General features: G+C 36.6%; 1 protein-coding gene across 4 annotated transcripts in view; it reads left to right on the top strand.

Annotated features, from left to right (window-relative positions):
• The first annotated feature begins 1810 nt into the window (after positions 1–1810).
• ca16b (carbonic anhydrase XVI b) overlaps positions 1811–20736 on the top strand; it is a 95681-nt gene continuing 76755 nt past the window's right edge. The window contains exon 1 of one of the 4 annotated variants that reach the window (XM_051897617.1): positions 1811–2432. In XM_051897617.1, the coding sequence (XP_051753577.1) occupies positions 2345–2432 (88 nt within the window). In that variant the 5' untranslated portion in view covers positions 1811–2344. The remainder of the gene's footprint in view (positions 2433–20736) is intronic. The other 3 variants (XM_051897619.1, XM_051897620.1, XM_051897621.1) reach the window with 3 other exon arrangements.

The following is a 20736-nucleotide window of genomic DNA, read 5'->3' as shown; positions in this document are numbered from 1 at the left end:
TGTCAGAGGATTTCGATATAAGAGAAGAGGAGCTTGAGTTTGTTACACAGCCCTATTTGTTTAAACCGCGAGAGGCGTCTAAGCTTACGATACTCCTACATCATACGTCATACATCGCGTCAGGGGTTATTCTTGTGGCACAAGTCGTCTGGCGGAAGCTAGCTATTTTAATTTATAAAGTTTTAAATATGGATATTTTTCTTACAAAAACCCATAGCTTCACTTCAGAAGGCCTTTATTATAATTCAGATGGTAATGGGCATTTTGGTTCCAACACACGCTGACCAATCACAACAGACTGGCCATCTAACCAGTCCGAGAGCAGAGTAGGCTGACAGTAAGTACTCTTCAGACTCTTTGCGAAATGAGGTGCAATGTGCAATGTAATGTTGTGAGAAAATTAAAGTGTTTTTTGACCTTGGATGCATGTAAACCTATTGTAGGAGATCTCCGAAACAAAATTAGGAACCTTTAAAATAGCATAACAGGGGCACTTTAACAAATGAGATTTTTGCTGTAGAATAAATAAGTCTTCATCTAATATTCAAATGTAGAGCTACACTATTTAATGCAACCTTTAAATGTGTTTCATTTGGTAACATACAAATATATTGTTTTTATTTAGTCAAAAATAATGAACATTAGGTTACACCAATGAAAGAAAGGCCAGCTCGAGTAGAAATATCTCTTTAAGGTTACAACTGCACAGTGATTTACAAAAGATAATACACAGTCTCCTAATAAGTGACACTGTCGTGAAAGGGGAGTCGCCAGCACCATGGATAATGCATGACAGCTTGGCAAACTTTCAGCACCTTGGAGAGCGACCGTGTCTGAGGCCAGACTGTGAAGCAGGGATAGAAGCTATGGCTTCTCTGACAGGATAACTGAATATAGCTGTACTATGTTTTAACTGAACTGTCGGCAAGTGGGAAATTTGAGGACTGGTGAAATCTGAGAAGCTCAGAATATGCCGCGTAATCCTTCTGTCTACATTGCAAGGCAATTTTGAGTCTCTCGTCTCCCAGTGAAGAGTATAGGGCTGAATGACAATGCAGTGTCTATTGAGTTCTGCTGACGGTGGCATGATATTAAAAGATGTCCTGAAATCATTTGGTTATTGAAATTAGATGGAAATAAATAAAATTTGATAATGTATGTTAGTATACAAATAAAGAGCTGGCCCAACAGTACAGAAGTGTTAAGCAATATCACACTATTGCTGTTGCAATGAAATGGTACACAGGCAGTGATTACTAACAACACACAGACCGAAAGCCGGTCTGGATTCTGGAACAGTATATATGAGTGGAGTGGAGAGACAAAAATTTTCCGCTCAAAGGATCCTAGAATCATTGTTTCAGATTCAGTCTGGGATTTCCATTTCCAAAATTGCTAGTCAGAGAATGTGAAACTCTTATAAAACCCTTACAAGTTTGTATAAATCTATATTCATATTGCTTCCGTACCTTTTTGTACCATTTTAAACAAATAATTCGATTGAATGACTAAAAATATAAAGTGGTGTAGCTAGCAATAGAATACACATGAATTAGGATACACATGAAAAGGTAAAAAAAAAAAAAAAAAAAAACTTTTAATAAAATATAAATATTATGAAATAATAAAAGATTATGCCTTTTTCACTTTACGCCCCACGAAAAATATAAAAATTAATTCATATTCATTATAGATTTTTTTTTTTAATCACTAATCCGGACGACCAAAAAAAGGGGCGTCACGTCATCGACCCTACTAAATATGCATGCTTGGAACGCCGCTTTGACCAATCAGATCACAGGACCGGAACTAACTGTTTTAGAAAGACACACTATGAGAACAGTCTTGTGCTTCAGCTTCCAGTAGCCAATCCTCATCTTTCTTAGGCAGTCGTACAGAACCACAGCCTTCGGCGCTAGGATCCAGAGGGCAGGGCTTTGATTTCTCAACTAATTCCTCTGGCAAAACACGAAACGCTCATATGCACAACTTCCTGGATAGAGAAGCGGACCGCACTGAATGTGATTGAAGCGACTGACTTTGTAGATGCGCGCGAGAGAGAGAGCCGCTGTACAGCAGAGGAACTGAACGAGCACGAGCGTCTGAAAGTGTGTCCGGTTGGGATTAACTTGAGAATGTAAAGAGAATGTAAAGGACGCCACCGAGAGCAGAAGTGTGCGCGGATTGTGGGCTGTCCGAAATGTCCCACGAAACAGGCACAAGATTTGTCGCCGGTCATTAAAATCGCTCTCGTAATTATTTCGGTTAGTCAAGTTAGTGTGTTTCCTTCATTGACGCTCAATTTGATCCGCCATTCCGTGTTGCTCTAATTGCGCATTTGGACATGTGGAGACTGCGAGGATCGTGTCGTTTAGGGATGTTGTGTTTGACTTTATCAGCCCTTCTCATCCAACCCATCAGCTGTCATCCCGGTAAGAGAGGCCTTTGTGGTTAATATTTTATAATCGGAACGGTGATTGTGAGAGATTTCTCTGCAAAAAGTTCTGTTCAATAGACAGGTGCATTCTTGTCGATCAGCGTCAGAGATCATAAGGCATTAAGAGTGATTGTGTATGTTTAGGGCAAATGTGTGCATTGCAAAGCAAACGGATCATAACTGTAGCTGCTATAATTCAATGTTTTTAAAAGCTGCACATATGATTGAAGGTCAGTTTCGCAGTGCTTTGTGACAAGTAAAGGCTCGGATGGTCTCACGGACTTGATTGTTCCCAAGGTGATGTCATCCAGGCTATGTGAAGGGTATCCAGAAACTCATAGATTTGACTGCTATTAATGAAATATTTTATTTATTAATTTTTATGCAATTTGTTTGAAGAATTTTTTATTTTATTTAACGATTTTATTTTATTTATTCCATTATTTCGATTTTTTTAAAAAATAAATTTAATTTGAAATTATATTTTATTTCTGACTTTTTATATCAGGCTGGCAGATTCACGTTCAGAAATGCATTTCTTGTATTCTTTTGCATGTGAATTTAATTTGTATTGTTTTTAAGAAGTTCATCCAGTTTGTAAGCAGATGCACTAAAATGTTTTCATCATTACAACAGCATCTTTGTTTTCCATCCATTTAAACTGTCACAGTAATTTCTCTCATTTTATATTTAGTACCACTTAGATTCTACTTAAGTTTAATTGCTGCCTTAAATTAAGTTTTTTTTAAAATTTTAATCAGTTTATATACAGGTGTGTGTGTGTGTGTGTGTGTATATATATATATTATATATATATTTATTTATTTATTTATTATTTTGTTTTACAGTGATTTAAAAAGTAGCTTAAATCAGCATAAGTTGGTCTTAGATGGTTTAATGGTCTCCCAATCTGGTTATTAGCTGCCAGCCTGACCTTTTGAAAAATACCAGCCAACAGACCATCTTGACCAGATGGGAAGACCAGCTAAGACCAACAAACCATCTTAAGCCAGTTTAAGCATGTAAATAGTTGCTGTGTTCAAATTTAAATGACAAATCAATCTAGTTCAGTTACCATGTTGTATCAGTTGGTTTTCCTAGCTAGGGCTGTAGCCACCATAGACATTGAAGGGGACTACTGAATATTCAGATTAGTAGTTGACCAATATTTGATGCCTGTGAATATGTGCTTTTATTCTATTCCCTAATCATCTCTGGATATATGATGTGAGAATATGATTTTAATTGCATTATCATCACATTACCATTGTACTGAATGTCAGCCAAGAGAGAAGTTATAAAAGCATAGCAATTCTTTTTGAGCTTCACATATGCCAAATTTCCCTTTTAATCTGTTACTCTTGGACACTCCTGACATCATGTGAGCTTAATAAGCACAGTAAAAAGCATCCCAAGCAAAAAGTCTGGCTGGTAATATGGGACATGATAACAAATTAAACAAACCAGACCTTTTCGCCACTGCCGAAACGGCACTGAAATATAGGCTTGAAAATGTGTTGATCCTTTATTACTCATAGATAATAGCCTGTGTGGGTGAGCAGATGAACGGAACATGGTGGACATCGCAACTCAGTGTTTCTTTTCCTGTCCCAGCCCTCATTAGCTTTTGTTATACAGACACTCGCTTTTGTATAGTTACAGATCCTGTCCTTGTATTTCTATTAGCGGTATCATATTTCTATAAAGCTGACAGTGAGCTGAGATGGTCTGTATGTAGGGCAATGGTTAAATTGCAAGTTTAGATAACCTCTAATGGCAACAGCCTGTTACATCATCTTGCATAATGTTTTATGCGGAGAAGTTACATTTGACATCAAAATCGGAACAGATGTTTTATTCTTATTCAAAGGACCTTAAACTGCATTTTTTTTGGTGTGCGGATTCTCCTTTTCTACTTATTCTTATTGAAGACAGGCTGGACACTGGGCATTAGGGCATTCTGACCCAAGTCCGTTCCCCATTGTCTTCACCCAAGCTTCTCACTTCATTATTTGTTTCAGGAAGGGCTGGGACTTCCAATTATATAATTCTTTTTGTTTCTGAATTCCATTTGAATTATATATTGTTTGTGTGGCTCTGATTTTGTTTACATTTTGGAGACCAAATATATATAGCAGCTTAAATTATACAGTATAACGTCTTGATGAAAATGTAAAAATGCAGAATATCATTAAAGGTCCCCACCATGACAAACAGTGCTAGGTAATAACGGATTATATATAAATCTGGATTAGATTTCAAAAATTGAGTACTTGTAATTGGATTAAAATGCACTTAATCAGACCACAGTTACTTTTTTTTATTAATTACATGATTACATATTCATACAATGCCAGTAAGTTAATAATAATTTTATGATTCTCCAAAACGGTTCTTTTTTTATCTCTGAAGATTTCCTTTCTTAAAAAAGCCAATTGCTTATATACAGGGGTTGGACAATGAAACTGAAACACTGACCAATATAGTTTTATAAGCTTTACGCCTATATATTTGCGGCCTGGTGGCCAAACCTCACTGATTTCACATTCCATCAGTAAGAGCAGAGTGTGAAGGTTGAATTAGCAGAGCAATATCACAGCTGTACGTAAAATATTGCAATCCACACAAAATAATGGGAGACATATCAGAGTTCAAAAGATGACGAATTGCTGGTGCGCATCTCGCTGGCTCATCTGTGACCAGGACAGCAAGTCTTTGTGGTGTATCAAGAGCTATGGAATTCAGGGTAATGTCGGCATACCACCACGAAGGACGAACCACACTCAACAGGAGTAACTGTTGACCCAGGAGGAAACTGTCTGAAAGGGATGTCTAGGTACTAACCCGAATTGTATCCAAAAAAACATAAAACCACAGCTGCCCAACTCACTGCAGAATTAATTACTTGCCTCGAAATGTTTTCACCAAAACTGTTCGTTGGGAGCTCCACAGAGTCAATAGTCATGGTCAGGCTGCTATAGCCAAACCTTTGGTCACTCGTGCCAATGCCAAATGTTGGTTTCAGTGGTGCAAACAGTGCAAATCTTGGGCTGTGCACAATTTGAAACATGTATTGTTCTCTGATGAGTCAACCTTCACTGACTTCCCCACATCCGTGGGAGTTGCAGTGTGGAGAAGCCCCAAAGAGGCTTAACACCAGTGTGCCCAGAGTGAAGCACAGGGGTGGATCAGTGATGGTTTGGGCTGCTATATCATGGCATTCCTTACTGTACTTGATGAGCACGTCACTGCCAAGGACTACCAAACCATTCTGGAGGACCGTGTACACCTAATGGTTCAAACATTGTACCCTGAAAGGGGTGGAGTGTATCAGCATGATAATGAACCAATACACACAGCAAGACTTGTGACAGAATGGTTTGATGAACATGAAAGTGAAGTTGAACATCTCCTGTGGCCTGCACAGTCACCAGATCTAAATATTTTTAAACCACTTTGGGGTATTTTGGAGGAGCAAGTCAGAAAATGTTTTCCTCCACCAGCATCACACAGTGACCTGGCAACTCTGTTCTGGAAGAGGAGTTGGCTCAAAATCTCTCTGGCCACTGTGAAGGACTTGTATCTGTCATTCCCAAGACACATTAATGCTGTATTGGACGCAAAAGGAGGCCTTACATCATGTTAATAAATTATTGTGGTCTAAAACCAGGTGTTTGTTTGGAAACCCCTGTATGTTTGGAAAGTCTTTTAGATTTGTGGAATTGTACACACCGACCAGCCACTATAGTCAAGTGGCGATAATTACAAGGAAAATGGAGATGATTTGACCACTGGATTTACAGAGATATTTCACTTGTAAGGAATGTTTTCTCAACATTGCAACATCTAATCAACTCCTGACGAACTTGTGCTATTGCTCCGTTAGCGTGGTTCATTTGAATAATTGTGAACGCTGCCATCCAAGCCCTGGTGCACACGAAACAAGTGGACCGAGACCCTTGAAATGATGGGTCTCGTTCCACTTTCAAACAAACTCTAGTGCGGTTCGACTGAAATATGAACACAACATGGACCAAAGACATGCAAACAAACCAAAAACAGGACATGATGTCATAAGATGTGGCCTAAAAAGGACAGAATTCTCAAGCATACCTGTTTTTTTTCTCATCAAAGTTGCGATGTTGCCCATCACAGTTCGGTACAGGCATCTTCGTTTGTGTGTGTGATGGAGGGATTCCTGCCACTGATTTGACTCCTTTACTCATTTTATAAGCTCTTCATGAGCTGTCAGCTCCATCATATACTATCATGTGTATGCACATACAGCGAGCGCATTTAGCCCAGCACGCAGCATTGTTTTGGATATTTGACAAGTGCCATAAAAAAATGTCATAAAAGCAGTTCTTTTTTTTTTTTTGTATCTTTAGGTTCGGTGTTAAAAATAACAGTGTGAATGCTAAGCGGACCAGGACTAAATGTATCATTTTCTTTTTTGGTCCAAACGAACCAAGAGAACAAATGTGAACACACCCTTAGTGAGTCATTTAACCATGTATTACTATGTCTTTGGAAGGCTTTTGTCTTTCAAATATATTAAAATGCAAAATTTCATATTTACATGTAATGCAGGGATTCCCAAACTTTTTTTGTCATCCGAACATCTTATACCGCATATATTTACTTGAAATCCCCCTGAGATTTAAAGTCAATAATTTAACAGCACATTCGCACATTCATGGTTCTGATGTCAGTTAATGGTCACATGATATGCAGATAAACAAATAAAATATCTTTCTAGTAAAATCTTTAAGTGTTTCATTTTGATTTGTTTTTATTTATGTATTTTAATTTGACATTTTTATCATTTAATTAATTATTAGATTAGAATCCCCTGCAGTTCCTTCACGAACCCCATTTTTAGAAACCCTGACGTAATGTTTAATGCACTTCAAGTTGTCGATAACAAAGAATGGAATATATTGTATTTCTCTTTCTATTTTCAATCAATATGGTACAAGATTTTACAAGATAAGTTAGGTCAAAAGTAATCTAAAAGTAGTCAGATTACATTACCTCAAATGTGTACTATAATAGATTATATTACTAACTAAAATTTCTCCATGCTACAATTTGTAAGTAATCTAACCAGCACTGAAGACATATGTGTGTGTGTATGTTTTCAGCAAGGGGCATTACCACAGTCAATCGCATGCCGCTCACATCTGAGCAGGTTTTGTGTAAAATTTAATGCACACCCTTGAGCTACACGCTTCTCGGCATTTGTAGATGTGTTTAAACCTATATCAGATGCGAAGTGGTAACTTTGAGTGTGTGCACCAGTGGGCACGTGCAGAAGAAGGTCAAAGATCTCCGAACCCTGTGGGGAGTGTCTATCATCTCTTCTGGCTGACACCACAGGAAGCTTCTGCTCAACACCAGTATCCATCAAGGGCCTCTTGTCAAAAGACACTGGATTTTTAATGCTCTACCTTGCCCTTCAGTCTTTGTTGCCGCACTCTTGCTCTCCCCTAATGAGGAGTCCTTTCCTATGTGATTGAAAGGCAGTCAGCGCAATAAAATCAGAAAAGAAGCCCTCTACTCCTCTGCCATTCTTATCCACCCATCACCAAATCCCTGACCTGCATACAAAGAGTCTGTAAAGCATTTAATTGAAAGCAGAGAGTAAAAAATCAATACGCAGGAAGCATTAAAAATAATGGCAAGCAGTGATCCAGATCCATATTTCATATCCACAGATGGGTGTGACTTTTACATATGTCACTGGCTCACTTTAGTGTGCATTTTACAGGATTGGAGTTCTGACTGCGGGCAAGCGCTTTAATAGTGTGTTAAAGTTTTAGTTCCCAGAAAGATCACTTCTGTTGTAACACGCCTTTTAGACCCAGATATGGCTTGTTAGGCTAATAAAACACTGGCGTTTCGCCCCACAGTTTGTAATTACTTTCTGTGGTTGGAATTCAAGAATAAAGCAGTGATGATTTTACGAGACACCTTTAGATATGGATATGGTATGAATCTGCATCTGTTGTGTTTTATTCTAGGATTCTGAGATGTGTGTGTGCACTTGTATTTGCTTCGTCAGCAGTATGTTGTCAGCAGGGGAAAGATTCAGGAGGGACATCTCCCCTCCTCCCATTTTAGTCCTTATTTTACTCGTTTTGTATGGTAATTTTTGACATTCATGTCTATTTGATCATGACCATCACATTTGGCATTAAAATGTAAACAACTCTAAAAGCTCTACGTGATATCTTTAACATATTTGTAGGTATGCACAAAATGCAGATAAGTAGATAATTTTTTCATGTTATGGCTGCTAAATATTGGGGTAAGTTTTCTTTTTTAAAAGAAATGAATACTTCTATTCAGCAAGGATGCATTAAATTGATCAAAAGTGACAGTAAAGACATTTATAATGTTATACAACTAATTCCATTTCAAATAAATAAAATCAAAGAGTCCTGAAAAAAATGTATCACTGTTTCCACAAAAATATTAAGCAGCACAACTGTTTTTTTTTTTTTTGTTTTTTTTTTAAATGGATAATAATTAGAAATGTTCCTTGAGTACCAAATCAGCATATTAGATTGATTTTTGAAGGATCATGTGACACTGAAGAATGATGAAGAGTAATGATGCTGAAAATTCAGCTTTGCCATCACAGGAATAAATTACATTCTAAAATATATTGCAAAAGACAACAGTTATTTTAAATAGTAATAATATTTCATAATATTATTGTTTTTACTGTATTTATGATCAAATAAATGTAGCCTTGATGAGTCTTTTTGAGTTTAAAAAACATTAAAAATTGCTTATTCAAGAAAATGTAAAAATTACTTAGAGTGATTTTATATATATATATATAATATATATATATATATTATATATATATATATATATATATATATAATATGTGTGTGTGTGTGTGTGTATTTATATATGTGTATGTATATACAGTATATACATATTATGAGCTAGGCATAGCAAAGTGTTGGCAGTGCTCAAAAAAGCACCCTGATATCATAGGTTCTGCCCTCGCATTTTCTAAAAATCAGAAACTACCAGTGCATAAATCAGTGCAGTGATCTTTGTCTTGAAGATATTTCTTCTTAATGATTGCAGTGTTTTGGTTTTTGAAGATGTACTGCTTTTTCTCGTAAAGAATCTTCTGTTTTCTGTTCTTCACAGAAACGGCATTCTAATTAGTACTTTAAAAGATGAGGAAATGAGCATTTGTGTAACCCGCTCCCTATTTGAGACCTAGTTTTCTTGACTTCTTCACCAGCTGAGTGAGTAATCGCCCAGAGCAGATGAGATATTTACATTTTTATTGAGGTGCAGCACACAACTGGAGGCCAGGGCTCGGGTCAGAGATTCTTTAGCCACGAGCTCTCTGTGAGTCTTTTATCATATGTTTCCAATTGCCACATGCTGCGCTTTGGATCTCCTGTGTGGTTGATGAAGGGCCTTGACCTGCCGCATCCTTATATCGATTCCCAGCCGACTGTCCAATCACCCACACCAATGACACCACGAACCATGTTAAAAAGGCTTGGGATGTTAGGAATGAAAGACTATGATGTGGTTCTGCTGGTTCATAGGCTCCTTTGATGATACTGTAGCGCATGAGCGAGCTACTTAGCTGGAAGGCGGTCTCAAATGTATCATTTTATGTGCGTGGTACTTGTATAGAATCTAATTACATGTATATTCAGTTCTGTGCAGACATATTAAAATGATAAAACTTGCAGCTATGCTTTAATAGCTGTGTTTTGTAAGAACTGAGATTTTCAGAGATAATAATCTGATGGAAGTAATTGGATGTCAGTCCATGTAGCCTCTCGCCAATGATTCTGTTAATTATGCGTTATTTTAAGAGAGAGGTTATATTATCTTAATATGATGATTGATTAGTGGCCTTAATAGCCTGACAGCTTCTGAAGCCTTGGAGTGGATGTTTTTCTCACTCTCTCTCACACATTCACTTTGTCCTTCTTTTTTCTTCTCACTCACTCTCTTTCCTGACCTTAATACTTATGAGATATAAAAGTATGGGAGAGTTATCTCACCCCTCGACTTGTTGGAAGCCCAGCCAAAATGCTCAGAGAAGTGGTAATTTCCTTTTCTCAGATGTATTACAGATAGTGCTGAGGTGGATGGACGTGCACAAAACACACACACTTTCTTCCCATGTGTCCTGCCTGTTCACATCCACAAAAAAAAAAAAAAATCTTTTGTAGTTTTTGAAAGCCATGAAGTGAAAAGCCATGAAGTCAAATTATAAAGTGCAGACATGATCAAGGCTCAACAATAAGGAATTAAAATCAACATATATATATATATATAAGTTTAATAATACATATATATATATATATATAAAATATGAATTTTTTATATAAATGTATTATATAAGTTTAATAATATATTAATATAATATATATATAGATAGATAATATGCGCGCAAGTGGTGCGAAACCAGGGCCCACGTCATTGACCTATCCTTATTGTTGAGCATTGATTATTGCGAAACCGTGTTTGTGATATCATGACATTGTCTGGCAAGTCATGTGATTAAAGAGCCGCTTTTTGAGTAGCCTTTAAATTTGATTAAGAGACTTTAGAAAACAAATTATAAGATTACAGCTTCTCTAAGGGGGATAAAAACACAATCAGTCTCAACAAGCATCACATTACATTGACATTTTTTGTTTTTTAAAAGCAACAAACATCAATAAATAAGTTCAAAACAACAGAATAAACAGAACATCTAAACTGTGTTTTCTCAGAGCAATGTTTGAAAACATTTTTTGGTGATTTAATTTTTTTTTTCTTCATTTTTTGTGGTTTTTAGAGAGAGAGAAAAAAAGAGACAATCATGCAGAATGGAGGAAATGAAAAATGTCTGACTCAAACCCACCAGAACACCATAGCTCAATGTGTTAGACCATGTACGCTAACCACTAGACCATTGTTTTGGTCATTGTAATATTGTGAAATTAGTCAAGAACATCAAAATGAATTTGAATTGTTAAAGATGCACTACACAAGTTTTTTTGGGGGGTAAAAATGAACCGTATTCAGGTTTACGTCATTTTGTCCTTGCATGTGTACATCATGTCTGTAAGTAGCTTGAAATTTTACGTTAGAGAGGCCAGAGTTCTGCAGAAGTGGTTCACAGACTTTTTGACTTCAAGGCCCCCATTCTCAAAGAAAATATTGAAGGCAATACATTTAAATAATTAAACAAATAGCTCACAAATAGTCATTTCTGCCCATTAAACTATTTTAGAGCTTGAATTACTATGAAATGCATAATTATGTAACTTTTTTTTATGACTTTTTAATATTTTATTAATTTCCATGACTTTTTTGCACTTTTAAAATCCTCTCAAATCTGCATACTCCTTAGTTTGAGGTTACTTTAAAACATTTGCGATATTCATAGAAAAAAAAAAAACAGACTTGCATGTATAAATTACCATTTTTTTTTTTTTTTTTTTTTTTACTAAAAAGTAACACTTTAGACCAGTGGTTCTCAACCAGATGGCCGGGGCCCATTAGGCGACATCAGCAAATTTCCAAGGGGGCCGCAAAATGGGTTAAAAAGATTTAAAATAACACAAAACATAAGATAAAACAGCTAAAAATTAAGATGTAAGCTGGTATTTAAGCTGTTTCTTATTTTAATTTGTTTCTTTAACAACTGTCATTTTTATTTATGAACTGTCTTGGGAAACCTGGATTTAGTTTTGATTAGAAAGCTAGATGAAAATCAGTAGATGGAACCTTTATGGTTCTGTGATTATGTGTGTCCTTGTAAAGGTTGTTACACACTCACTCAATTGCTTGGTAATTAATGGCGAAAATGTGTTTGCCCTTTCCTCAAACCTATAACATATGATTAATCCAGCTAATGGATTTGCTCAAGCTTTTGATAGACTCAGTCAGCGGAGCGTTTAGCAACTATAGCTGGTAAGTCCTCAGTGTTAGCTTTGGCAGCTTTAGTGATGGCTACCGGTCTGAGAGACTCCGTCTATAGGGATCTTAATTACACTGTAATTATCTTTCACACTGGGCAGATGTTAAGGCATTCTCTGCTCTTAACAGCCTCAATGGAATTTTACATTATGCAGTATACTTTGCCATTTTCATTTTATTCATGAAGGATCACGTAATTCTCCAGTGGAACCCAACGGAGAAGTCTATAAAACGGAGCTTTCTCTGTCTGCGGTGCCTGTTTAACCCTTGGCTTTTCTACACAGGAAGTTGTACTGTATTGCTGTTTAAAATAGGTCAGTCTTCTACTAAACAATGAAACAATAGGCTATCACTTGTTCCATAAATACAGGATAAAGCCAGGATGTTAGTGGTTTGCGAACACAATGTGGGCTGGCTTGCTTTGACTCCAGACTTTCATGGTGCGGGGTCCACCTTGTCCCCTGCCTTTTGCTTTAATACTATAGATAGGATCTTTTCTTCCTTGTGGCCATTGATTTATCCTCATTGACTGAATGAATGAGGATAAATGTTTAGTACTTATATGTGAGATTTTACAGATTAAGTTACAATAGGCCATCTCTGTAAATGGTGAGGCAAAGGAAGCCATTCCTGCCTTCTCTTTTTGTTTTGTTTTTTAAACAGGTGTGCTATTATTTTTAAGTGATCAAATTTATGATTTTCATCTGGCTGATGAACAAACGAGTAAAACAATCCAATAGACTTGCATTAACAGAAGTTTGCATTATCAGGCAGCATAACAAGCTGGTACAGCTAAAAATAACTGGAAGCAAATGACACCGGAAGCCAGACACATTAAATTTACAGATGGCCGCGCCTGTTCTTGCATGAAAAATTAGATGGATAGACTTGTGTTTGGGATCTTTTGAATTACAAGAAACCACCCACAACTTAGCAACCACCTAGCAACACTCTAGCAACCAGCAGTAATAGCTTAGCAACTCCCTGGAAACCACTCAGAATAACTTTGCATACTGTGTATATATATATATATATATATATATATATAGAATTTTTTTTACCTCTGATCTTTGGTCAGAACCAGTCAGAACTCATCCAAAACTGTAACACAAAACCCTCCATAGCACCCTAAAATACACTAGAAACAATTTAGATCCCTTTAGCAATGACTGCAAATTTATTGTATTTTGTCACTCAGATATTTTCACTATTTTTTTCCACTTTTTGTCTGGCAGACAAAAATTCAGGCAAAAAAAAATCTCATAGACTTAGGCCACATCCACACGAAGCCAGAGCTTTCCCTATCCGATCTTTTTTCCCCCTCGTCTCAGGGAAATATCTGCGTACACATGAAACCACTGAAACCAACTCAAAAAGATGTAGTATTCTTGCCAGATCAGTATGTGGCGCTGTAATTCTGCCACAGAGATATACTAAAAATGGAGAATAAGACTTGGAGCATGCGCATAAACCTGTGCATAAATACGCTCTGTATACAAACTTTAGTAAAGCTTAGAAATAAAATTTCGTGGGGTGATGACATCATTGTTTCACAAAATATACGGATTGGCTGTACAAACAAAAAACGCAAGGGTGTAGTTTTCAGATTTATCCACTCTGGGACCCGGTTTCAAAAAATAGCGGTTTTGGGCTCCCAACACGCCAGATCCGTCTGGACGAAACGCCGATATGATTTTTTTTTTTCGACTAAACGCCAAAATTTTTGCGTATACATCTAAATGCGTCTCTGTGTGGATGGCCTCTGAGATTGACAAAGGGCCTTCAGCCTAGGGAATCAGAATATCATATAAACTCAAATTATTTTTTTTTTTTAAAAGAGTCATATAAACTCTTTTGAATAATTTCTGAACACCTTAACAACCATCTAGCAACCACCCATAACACCCTAGCAATGCCATAGAAACTGCTCAGAAAATAACAATTGTTTAGCATACTTACCAGAAAGTAAGTATGCTCCAAAAAAACTCGACCCTGTAGGTCATTTTTCAAGCACCTTATTATGACCTATATTTACGTTTTGAAGTCATGCGCCCTCTAGTCGGCGTAAAAATAATGACAGTGTCGTGTTACGTCTGTCGTCATGAAATGACGTATGACTGTTGTTACCAATCAAAATGCGTGTTCATTTAAATGCAATGTGTGGACTTTTTACATCATTTGTCCTATTTCCATTTAGCAAAACTTATTTTTTTTAACGACTACACCTACCCCACCCCTAAACCTACCCTTAATGATTTATAGTGCATTTACACTTTGAGCACATGCATTCCTTGGGATCGAACCCACGATCACATGATCGCATGATTGCATATTGTTATATATTGCAATGCTCTGCCAATTGAGAAACGTGAAACCCAATATATGATGCAGATAAAAGGGAACAATGCATTAAAATGAAAGTGTCCTGTTGTCAAAAGGGCCGCAACTTTAGTAAACGCTCCTATGGGTCGTATTTCAGGGAAGTGACAAACGACCTATATAGGCGTATTGGTTGGAGAACATGTTGGTACTTATTGTATATTCTTTGCTCAGAACTTTGGTAATCGGCCAGAACTTTAGAAACTGTGAAGAAACACCATATAGCAATACCTTTGAAACAATTTATAACACTTTTGCAATGACTTTGCATTGTAATTTTTCACTTATATTTGCAATATGTTTTTTTTTTTTTTTTTTTTTAAATTTCCACATTTTTGTCTGGCAAAAAAAAATTCTCCTAGACTGACACGGGCCTTTCATCCATATCTAGGGAATCAGAATATCATATAGACTTGGGTTTGGACTCTTTTGAACTGTGGCTGTTATAATCCATCTATCAAGTAAGCCCCCATTCAGAAAACCTCACCAATTGCTGAAATACTGTAATTTTTTGCTCAGAACTTTGGTAACCAGTCAATAAATCTTTTAAACTACCTAGCAACATTCTAGCAACCACCTGTAATACTTTAGTTATGCAAGAAACCACTCAGAAAGCCATATTTGCAATGACTTTGCATAATTATTATATTTTTTGCACCGATATTTTCACTATTTTGACACTTTTTTTGTATGTGTGTCTGATAGGAAAAAAATCCCATAGACTTAAGCTGACAGAGGGCCTTCCAGCTATATCTAGGGATCAGAATAACATGCAGTCTTGGGAGTGGGCTCTTTTGATTTGAAGACAATAAGCCAACTCCTATCAATCAGTCAGAACACCTAGCAGCCACTAGCAACACCTTAGAAACCATTCAGAACATCTTATCATTTGCTTAGAAAATAGTGGGAAAGTTGTCAGGCTTTGTGGCGAAGTTTTTGCATGGGCAAGCACCACTCACATTTTCTTAGAAAATGTAGTTTTTATTGTATTTTTAAGAAAATACGCACATTGCAGATGTTGCTGATGCAACTTATACGCCCTTCTAATGCCATACAAAGCTCTCAATCGCAGTTTGAAAAGAGTTTAGTAATTAAGATCTTCCTATTAAAGCGATTTCACAGTTTGTAAGCTGGTTTCACACACAATGACACATAATCTCGGGTCAGCTCTTTAACCTGACAGCTTTTTTTAGATGATCTCCACTGGGTCAACAAGCAAATGTAAACACTAACCGCAAAAATAGATTATGAAGCCGGAGCGGGACGCAGAGGCCCAGTTAAATATAACTCAAGAGAGCTTCACAGTTGGCTCTCGATTCTCCCTTTGAAAAGCCGCTGTAACAAAAGTAGATTATATTTCTTTGTTGACACAAAAAAAATCACTGACACGCCGAGTCATTTATCAAAGGATTGTCTGCACTAAACAAACCACCGACCGAGGGTTATCGCTGCCGTTTATTTCTCCATGCACGTCAGGTGCTTTAGGTAGGAGGGAGGAGCCGCGCATCTATTATGCTTTTCTGACCTTTTCCGCGTCTAGGTTTGTGCGTGCCATGTTTGCCCTTTGAAGACTTGCTTTGGAACACAGTGTAAATGTCCACTGTGCCATTTAAGGATGTTTGTACCACGGATTTAGGGCTTGATCAGTAAAGGTCGACAAAGAGAGGTATTGTTAAGGAAGTTGAGTAGTGCAGATGATAGACTCACCTGCTGTGACCTGCGTGTTGAATTAGAACGTGCCTGGACCTTGAAACACGCCTCACTCTTGTTTATTTACTCTTTGCCTAACCATGCATGCATGCATATGTTGTTTAGAGTGCAATACTTTATCATGCTGTCATCAGTGCATTTATTTTTCCTATTTTACCTTTTTAAACCTCTTAAAAATTGTTTGCACCTGAAAGCGCATGATTGTTTGTAACTGAAAGTCCATTACCCTTAAAGGGGACCTATTATGCGCCTTTTTACAAGATGTAATACAAGTCTCAGGCGTCCCCAGAATGTGTCTGTGAAGTTTCAGCTCAAAATACCTGTTGTAATCATGTTGTAAATGCCCATTTTTCAGTGGAAGGAAAAACATGCTGTTTTTGTGCATGTATCTTTAAATGCAAATGAGCTGCTGCTCCCCACCCCACTTTCCAGAAGAGGGTGGAGCCTGTACAACTCCTGCATTGGATACTGTGCCAAAAACTAACAAAACATCTGTTTGGTTTTGATCATCATCTCTATCGTGGTCACGCTCACATGACATTGCAGTTCTTCGTCATCATGAAAGTTTATTATTTGCATACGTTTTAAAGCCATAACAGTTTAAACTTCTGATAAATGGTTTTCTGAGCGCACACATTCGAAGCATGTCTACAGAAAGATAAGATCTGTGTATTAAAGTGATAGTAGCATAAATTTACAGTACTGTATATGCTGTTAATATGAACCAAACAACAAAAGAAAAACAGAAAATCACTCACTGCTCTTGATTAAATAACTTTAGTAGCTTACATTTCAACATTTCTTACTTGAATGCTGCTGTTAAATGCTCTGGTGAGGAGATAAACATGGCGGACTGTGTACAGCTCATTCAGGGGAGGAGCTAAGCTAATAGGGCCGATTCCGTGGCCAGTAATGGGCGGGGCTACTCTTACGTGAGAGTTGGAGGAAATCTGGAACCGCTCCTTTGGAGAAACTGTTTATGATTTATGGGGATTATAAAGAAAATAGTGGGTGGATTTTTACCATTGTAGGCTGGTTGTTTACACACACTGTGGACACACATCTGTGTTCAAACACCTTTTAAAAGTTAATTTTGCATCGCTTTGTATAAGCATAAACTTATAGACAAATGCCACAACATATTTTTGTATAGTATGTGCAAAACAGAATTTGATCAGCAGTGATAAACAAACCCAGATGTCTCTGTGATTGATGCTAATTAATGTGAACAGTTTGTTTCTGTTTGGGTGTTGTAAAGGTTGCATGTTTTGTTGTAGTTATTAAAGTGGCTATTCAAAAACACACAGCCTTATGGAAAAATTCTTGGAATGAAATATCACTTAGCCATTGCAATACATTATGGTTGATGAGAACCGTTTCACGACAGCATCAGCATTTTAGCGTGTCTTTATTTTAACTGTTTATTTGTCAAAAAAGGGCCATAGTGGGTGTTTCGGCTTAATTAAACCGCTGAGTTCTCATGTTAAAGTGTGACGGGCTATTTTCAGCATGCCTAGTGGGAGTATGGGTTGTTTATGTATTATGCTGAGGAGTCCGCTGAGAAGCTTATGTGTGCATGGTAACAGTAGCGTTATATTGTCCTTTATATGTGGGTTATAGAACAAATGACCAAAACTAACTGCAATATCTAGTTCTGATAGAATATTTAAATGGATTTTGTCCTCTATAAAGATCTTTTTTTTGTTTTTGTTTTTTTTGTTTCACAGATAAGAAATTCAGTACACTTTGATAGGTTTTGTTTTTAAGGAAATGAATACTTTTATTCAGTAAAGATGCATTAAATTGATCTAATGTGATAGTAAAGACATCTAAAATGTTACAAAAATGCTGTTCTTTTTAACTTTCTATTCATCAAATAATACTAAAAAAGGTTTCCACAGAATATTAAGCACAGTTTTGTTCAAAATTGATAACAAGAAATGTTACTTGAGCACCAAATCAGCATATTTTATTGGCTTATGGAGGAGAAATTCTATTATTTTTCTAAGCTATCAGATTTTTCCTTGGCAGATGATAAACTTGCATTGAAGGGGAACTTGAGATGCATCTTGAGACCAGAATGTCATATACACTTAAAGTTGGGCTCTTTCAACTTTTTTCCAGTAAGTAACCACTCAGAACACCTGAGCAATTGGGAGAATGACACATAAAGCTTCTAAAACGTTTTTTTTCCAAAATATTATAATGCATATTTTTGAGTCAGGAACAATGTGTTTAAACACGAGGGTCAGTGTACAGTGCGCGTGATGCAAATTTCGTCATCAGAAGAGTATGTGCAGGTTGCACAAGCGCATTTAAAAAATTTTTTGTTGCAGTAATTAGTTTATCCACAAGGTGGCAACCGTGCCCTGGGAGTAAAGAAAATAGTCAAGGTAGTCGAAGAAATCCTGCATAAACAGAACAGATCGGAACCAGTGTTAATTTTGACAGCAAATTTTGATTTAGTTTTAGTCATAGTCTTTTGACTAAAATGGCATTTAGTTTTAGTTATATTTTAGTCATCGGAAATTGTTTTAGTTTTAGTCTAGTTTTAGTCGACTAAATCTAAAGTAGAAAAAATCTAATTTAGTTAAATTGTAATGCATTAAGTAAGCATTTCTCTAACAATACACAGATCCAATACACTGATATACATCTGATATTCTCCAAACTGTTGATGTTCACTTAAGACAACCAACTGTACTTTACTCGCCAAAGCGGACAGTTTTTAACCGTTCAAGTGCGAAAGAGAGCTCAATTCAGTACTTGTCATTTCAATTCAGTTTTTGCTTTTAAATGTCTATATAGTTTTTTATTTCTGTTTTAGTTATTTTAGTACATCAGGTTAAGCTAAAGCTTAGAAACTTGATGAAATAAAATAAGTTTACACTTTTTATATATTTTTTATTTCAGTTAACGTTTATTTCAAGTAATGAAGATTTTTTATGGTTTTTAGGTTAAGTTAACTATAATAACCCTTATACTTGTAAAATATATTGAATAATGTGTCAAATAATGTTCTTAGTCTTTCCTTCCTGTGACAGAAGATACAGTAGTTTACTATGAATTAAACAGAAATTAAATTAAGTTAAATACAGTTTATTGTGTAAACAAAATAACAATAATGACCAGGGGTAAAAATAATAATAAACCATCCCGAAACACACCGTGACTCTTATTCTGAAATGTGTGCGGTCTGTACTGTAGTTGCAGGCTGGTTATTTAAGTTCAGGTGAGGGATAATAAAATGTGTTCTTACAACCGTCTAAAACATATTACCATATAAACATTGCATAATAAACATTGTCTAATTCATCAACATTAGCTCATAAGCAATCGCTTGGCATAAATGTGCGCTATTCATTAATTGTGAAGCAGTCTGAAGTGCTGCTGGACGAGCCTGTAGAGCACGCAACAGCGCCGCTTTTCCCGTAGTTAGATCAGCACATTACACTTCAAATGTGCGTACCTTCCCCACAGGACAGCAGTCTTGACCGGATATCTTCCTAAATCGTCCCTCTCTATCTTTTACGTCTCGTTTTTATTTGTTGACGAAAATTAGAGTAGATTTTAGTCATTCAAAAACGCATTTTTATTTAGTCATCGTCTCGTTTTCGTCCTTGAAAAAATGTCATTGACGAAAATTATGACACAAATTATTCGTCAACGAAATTAACACTGAACGGAACGCATGCAAGCTACAGTGACAATGGAGGCCTATATAGGTGACAGATTGTGCAAAGATGTTAGAAAATACCCTCATTTGTACAACTGTAGCATGAAAGAGTACAAATATATTTACATGGGTTGTAACTTGTGGTGAGAGATTGCTCAAAACTGTCGAACGCCTGTAATAGTCAAGTTAAAGGGGGACTCATTGATATTTCAAATTCACTGTTTGGAAGTTAGTCGGGCCGAGTCCAACAACAAACGTCTAACCAATCAGCATCAGGGGGCGTATGACGGTCGAGGAGAGAGAACGAGCAAGAGGGAGATTTGAAAATAAGAAGAAGAAAAAAAAAACTGCAGAACGAGAAAGGGACACAATACAAAACAGTTCAAAAGAATATCACTGGAATGAAGGTTTATGACTGGGCAAGCGCCTTAGGACCTGGTTTATATTAGAAAAGCTTTCCAGCACTGGAGATAGCTAAGAGGGAAGGCCTGAAAACTGCTTTGATCCCGCTCCTCATGTGAGTAAACTGGGTTTTGATTGTCTGGAGCTGCTGTGCTGTTTGCGACTAAGA

The sequence above is a fragment of the Ctenopharyngodon idella genome, chromosome 6 (assembly GCF_019924925.1).
Source record: "Ctenopharyngodon idella isolate HZGC_01 chromosome 6, HZGC01, whole genome shotgun sequence".
Lineage (NCBI taxonomy): Eukaryota > Metazoa > Chordata > Actinopteri > Cypriniformes > Xenocyprididae > Ctenopharyngodon > Ctenopharyngodon idella.
The sequence above is the reverse complement of the archived record's forward strand: the minus strand, read 5'-3'. Positions and strand labels throughout refer to the sequence as shown.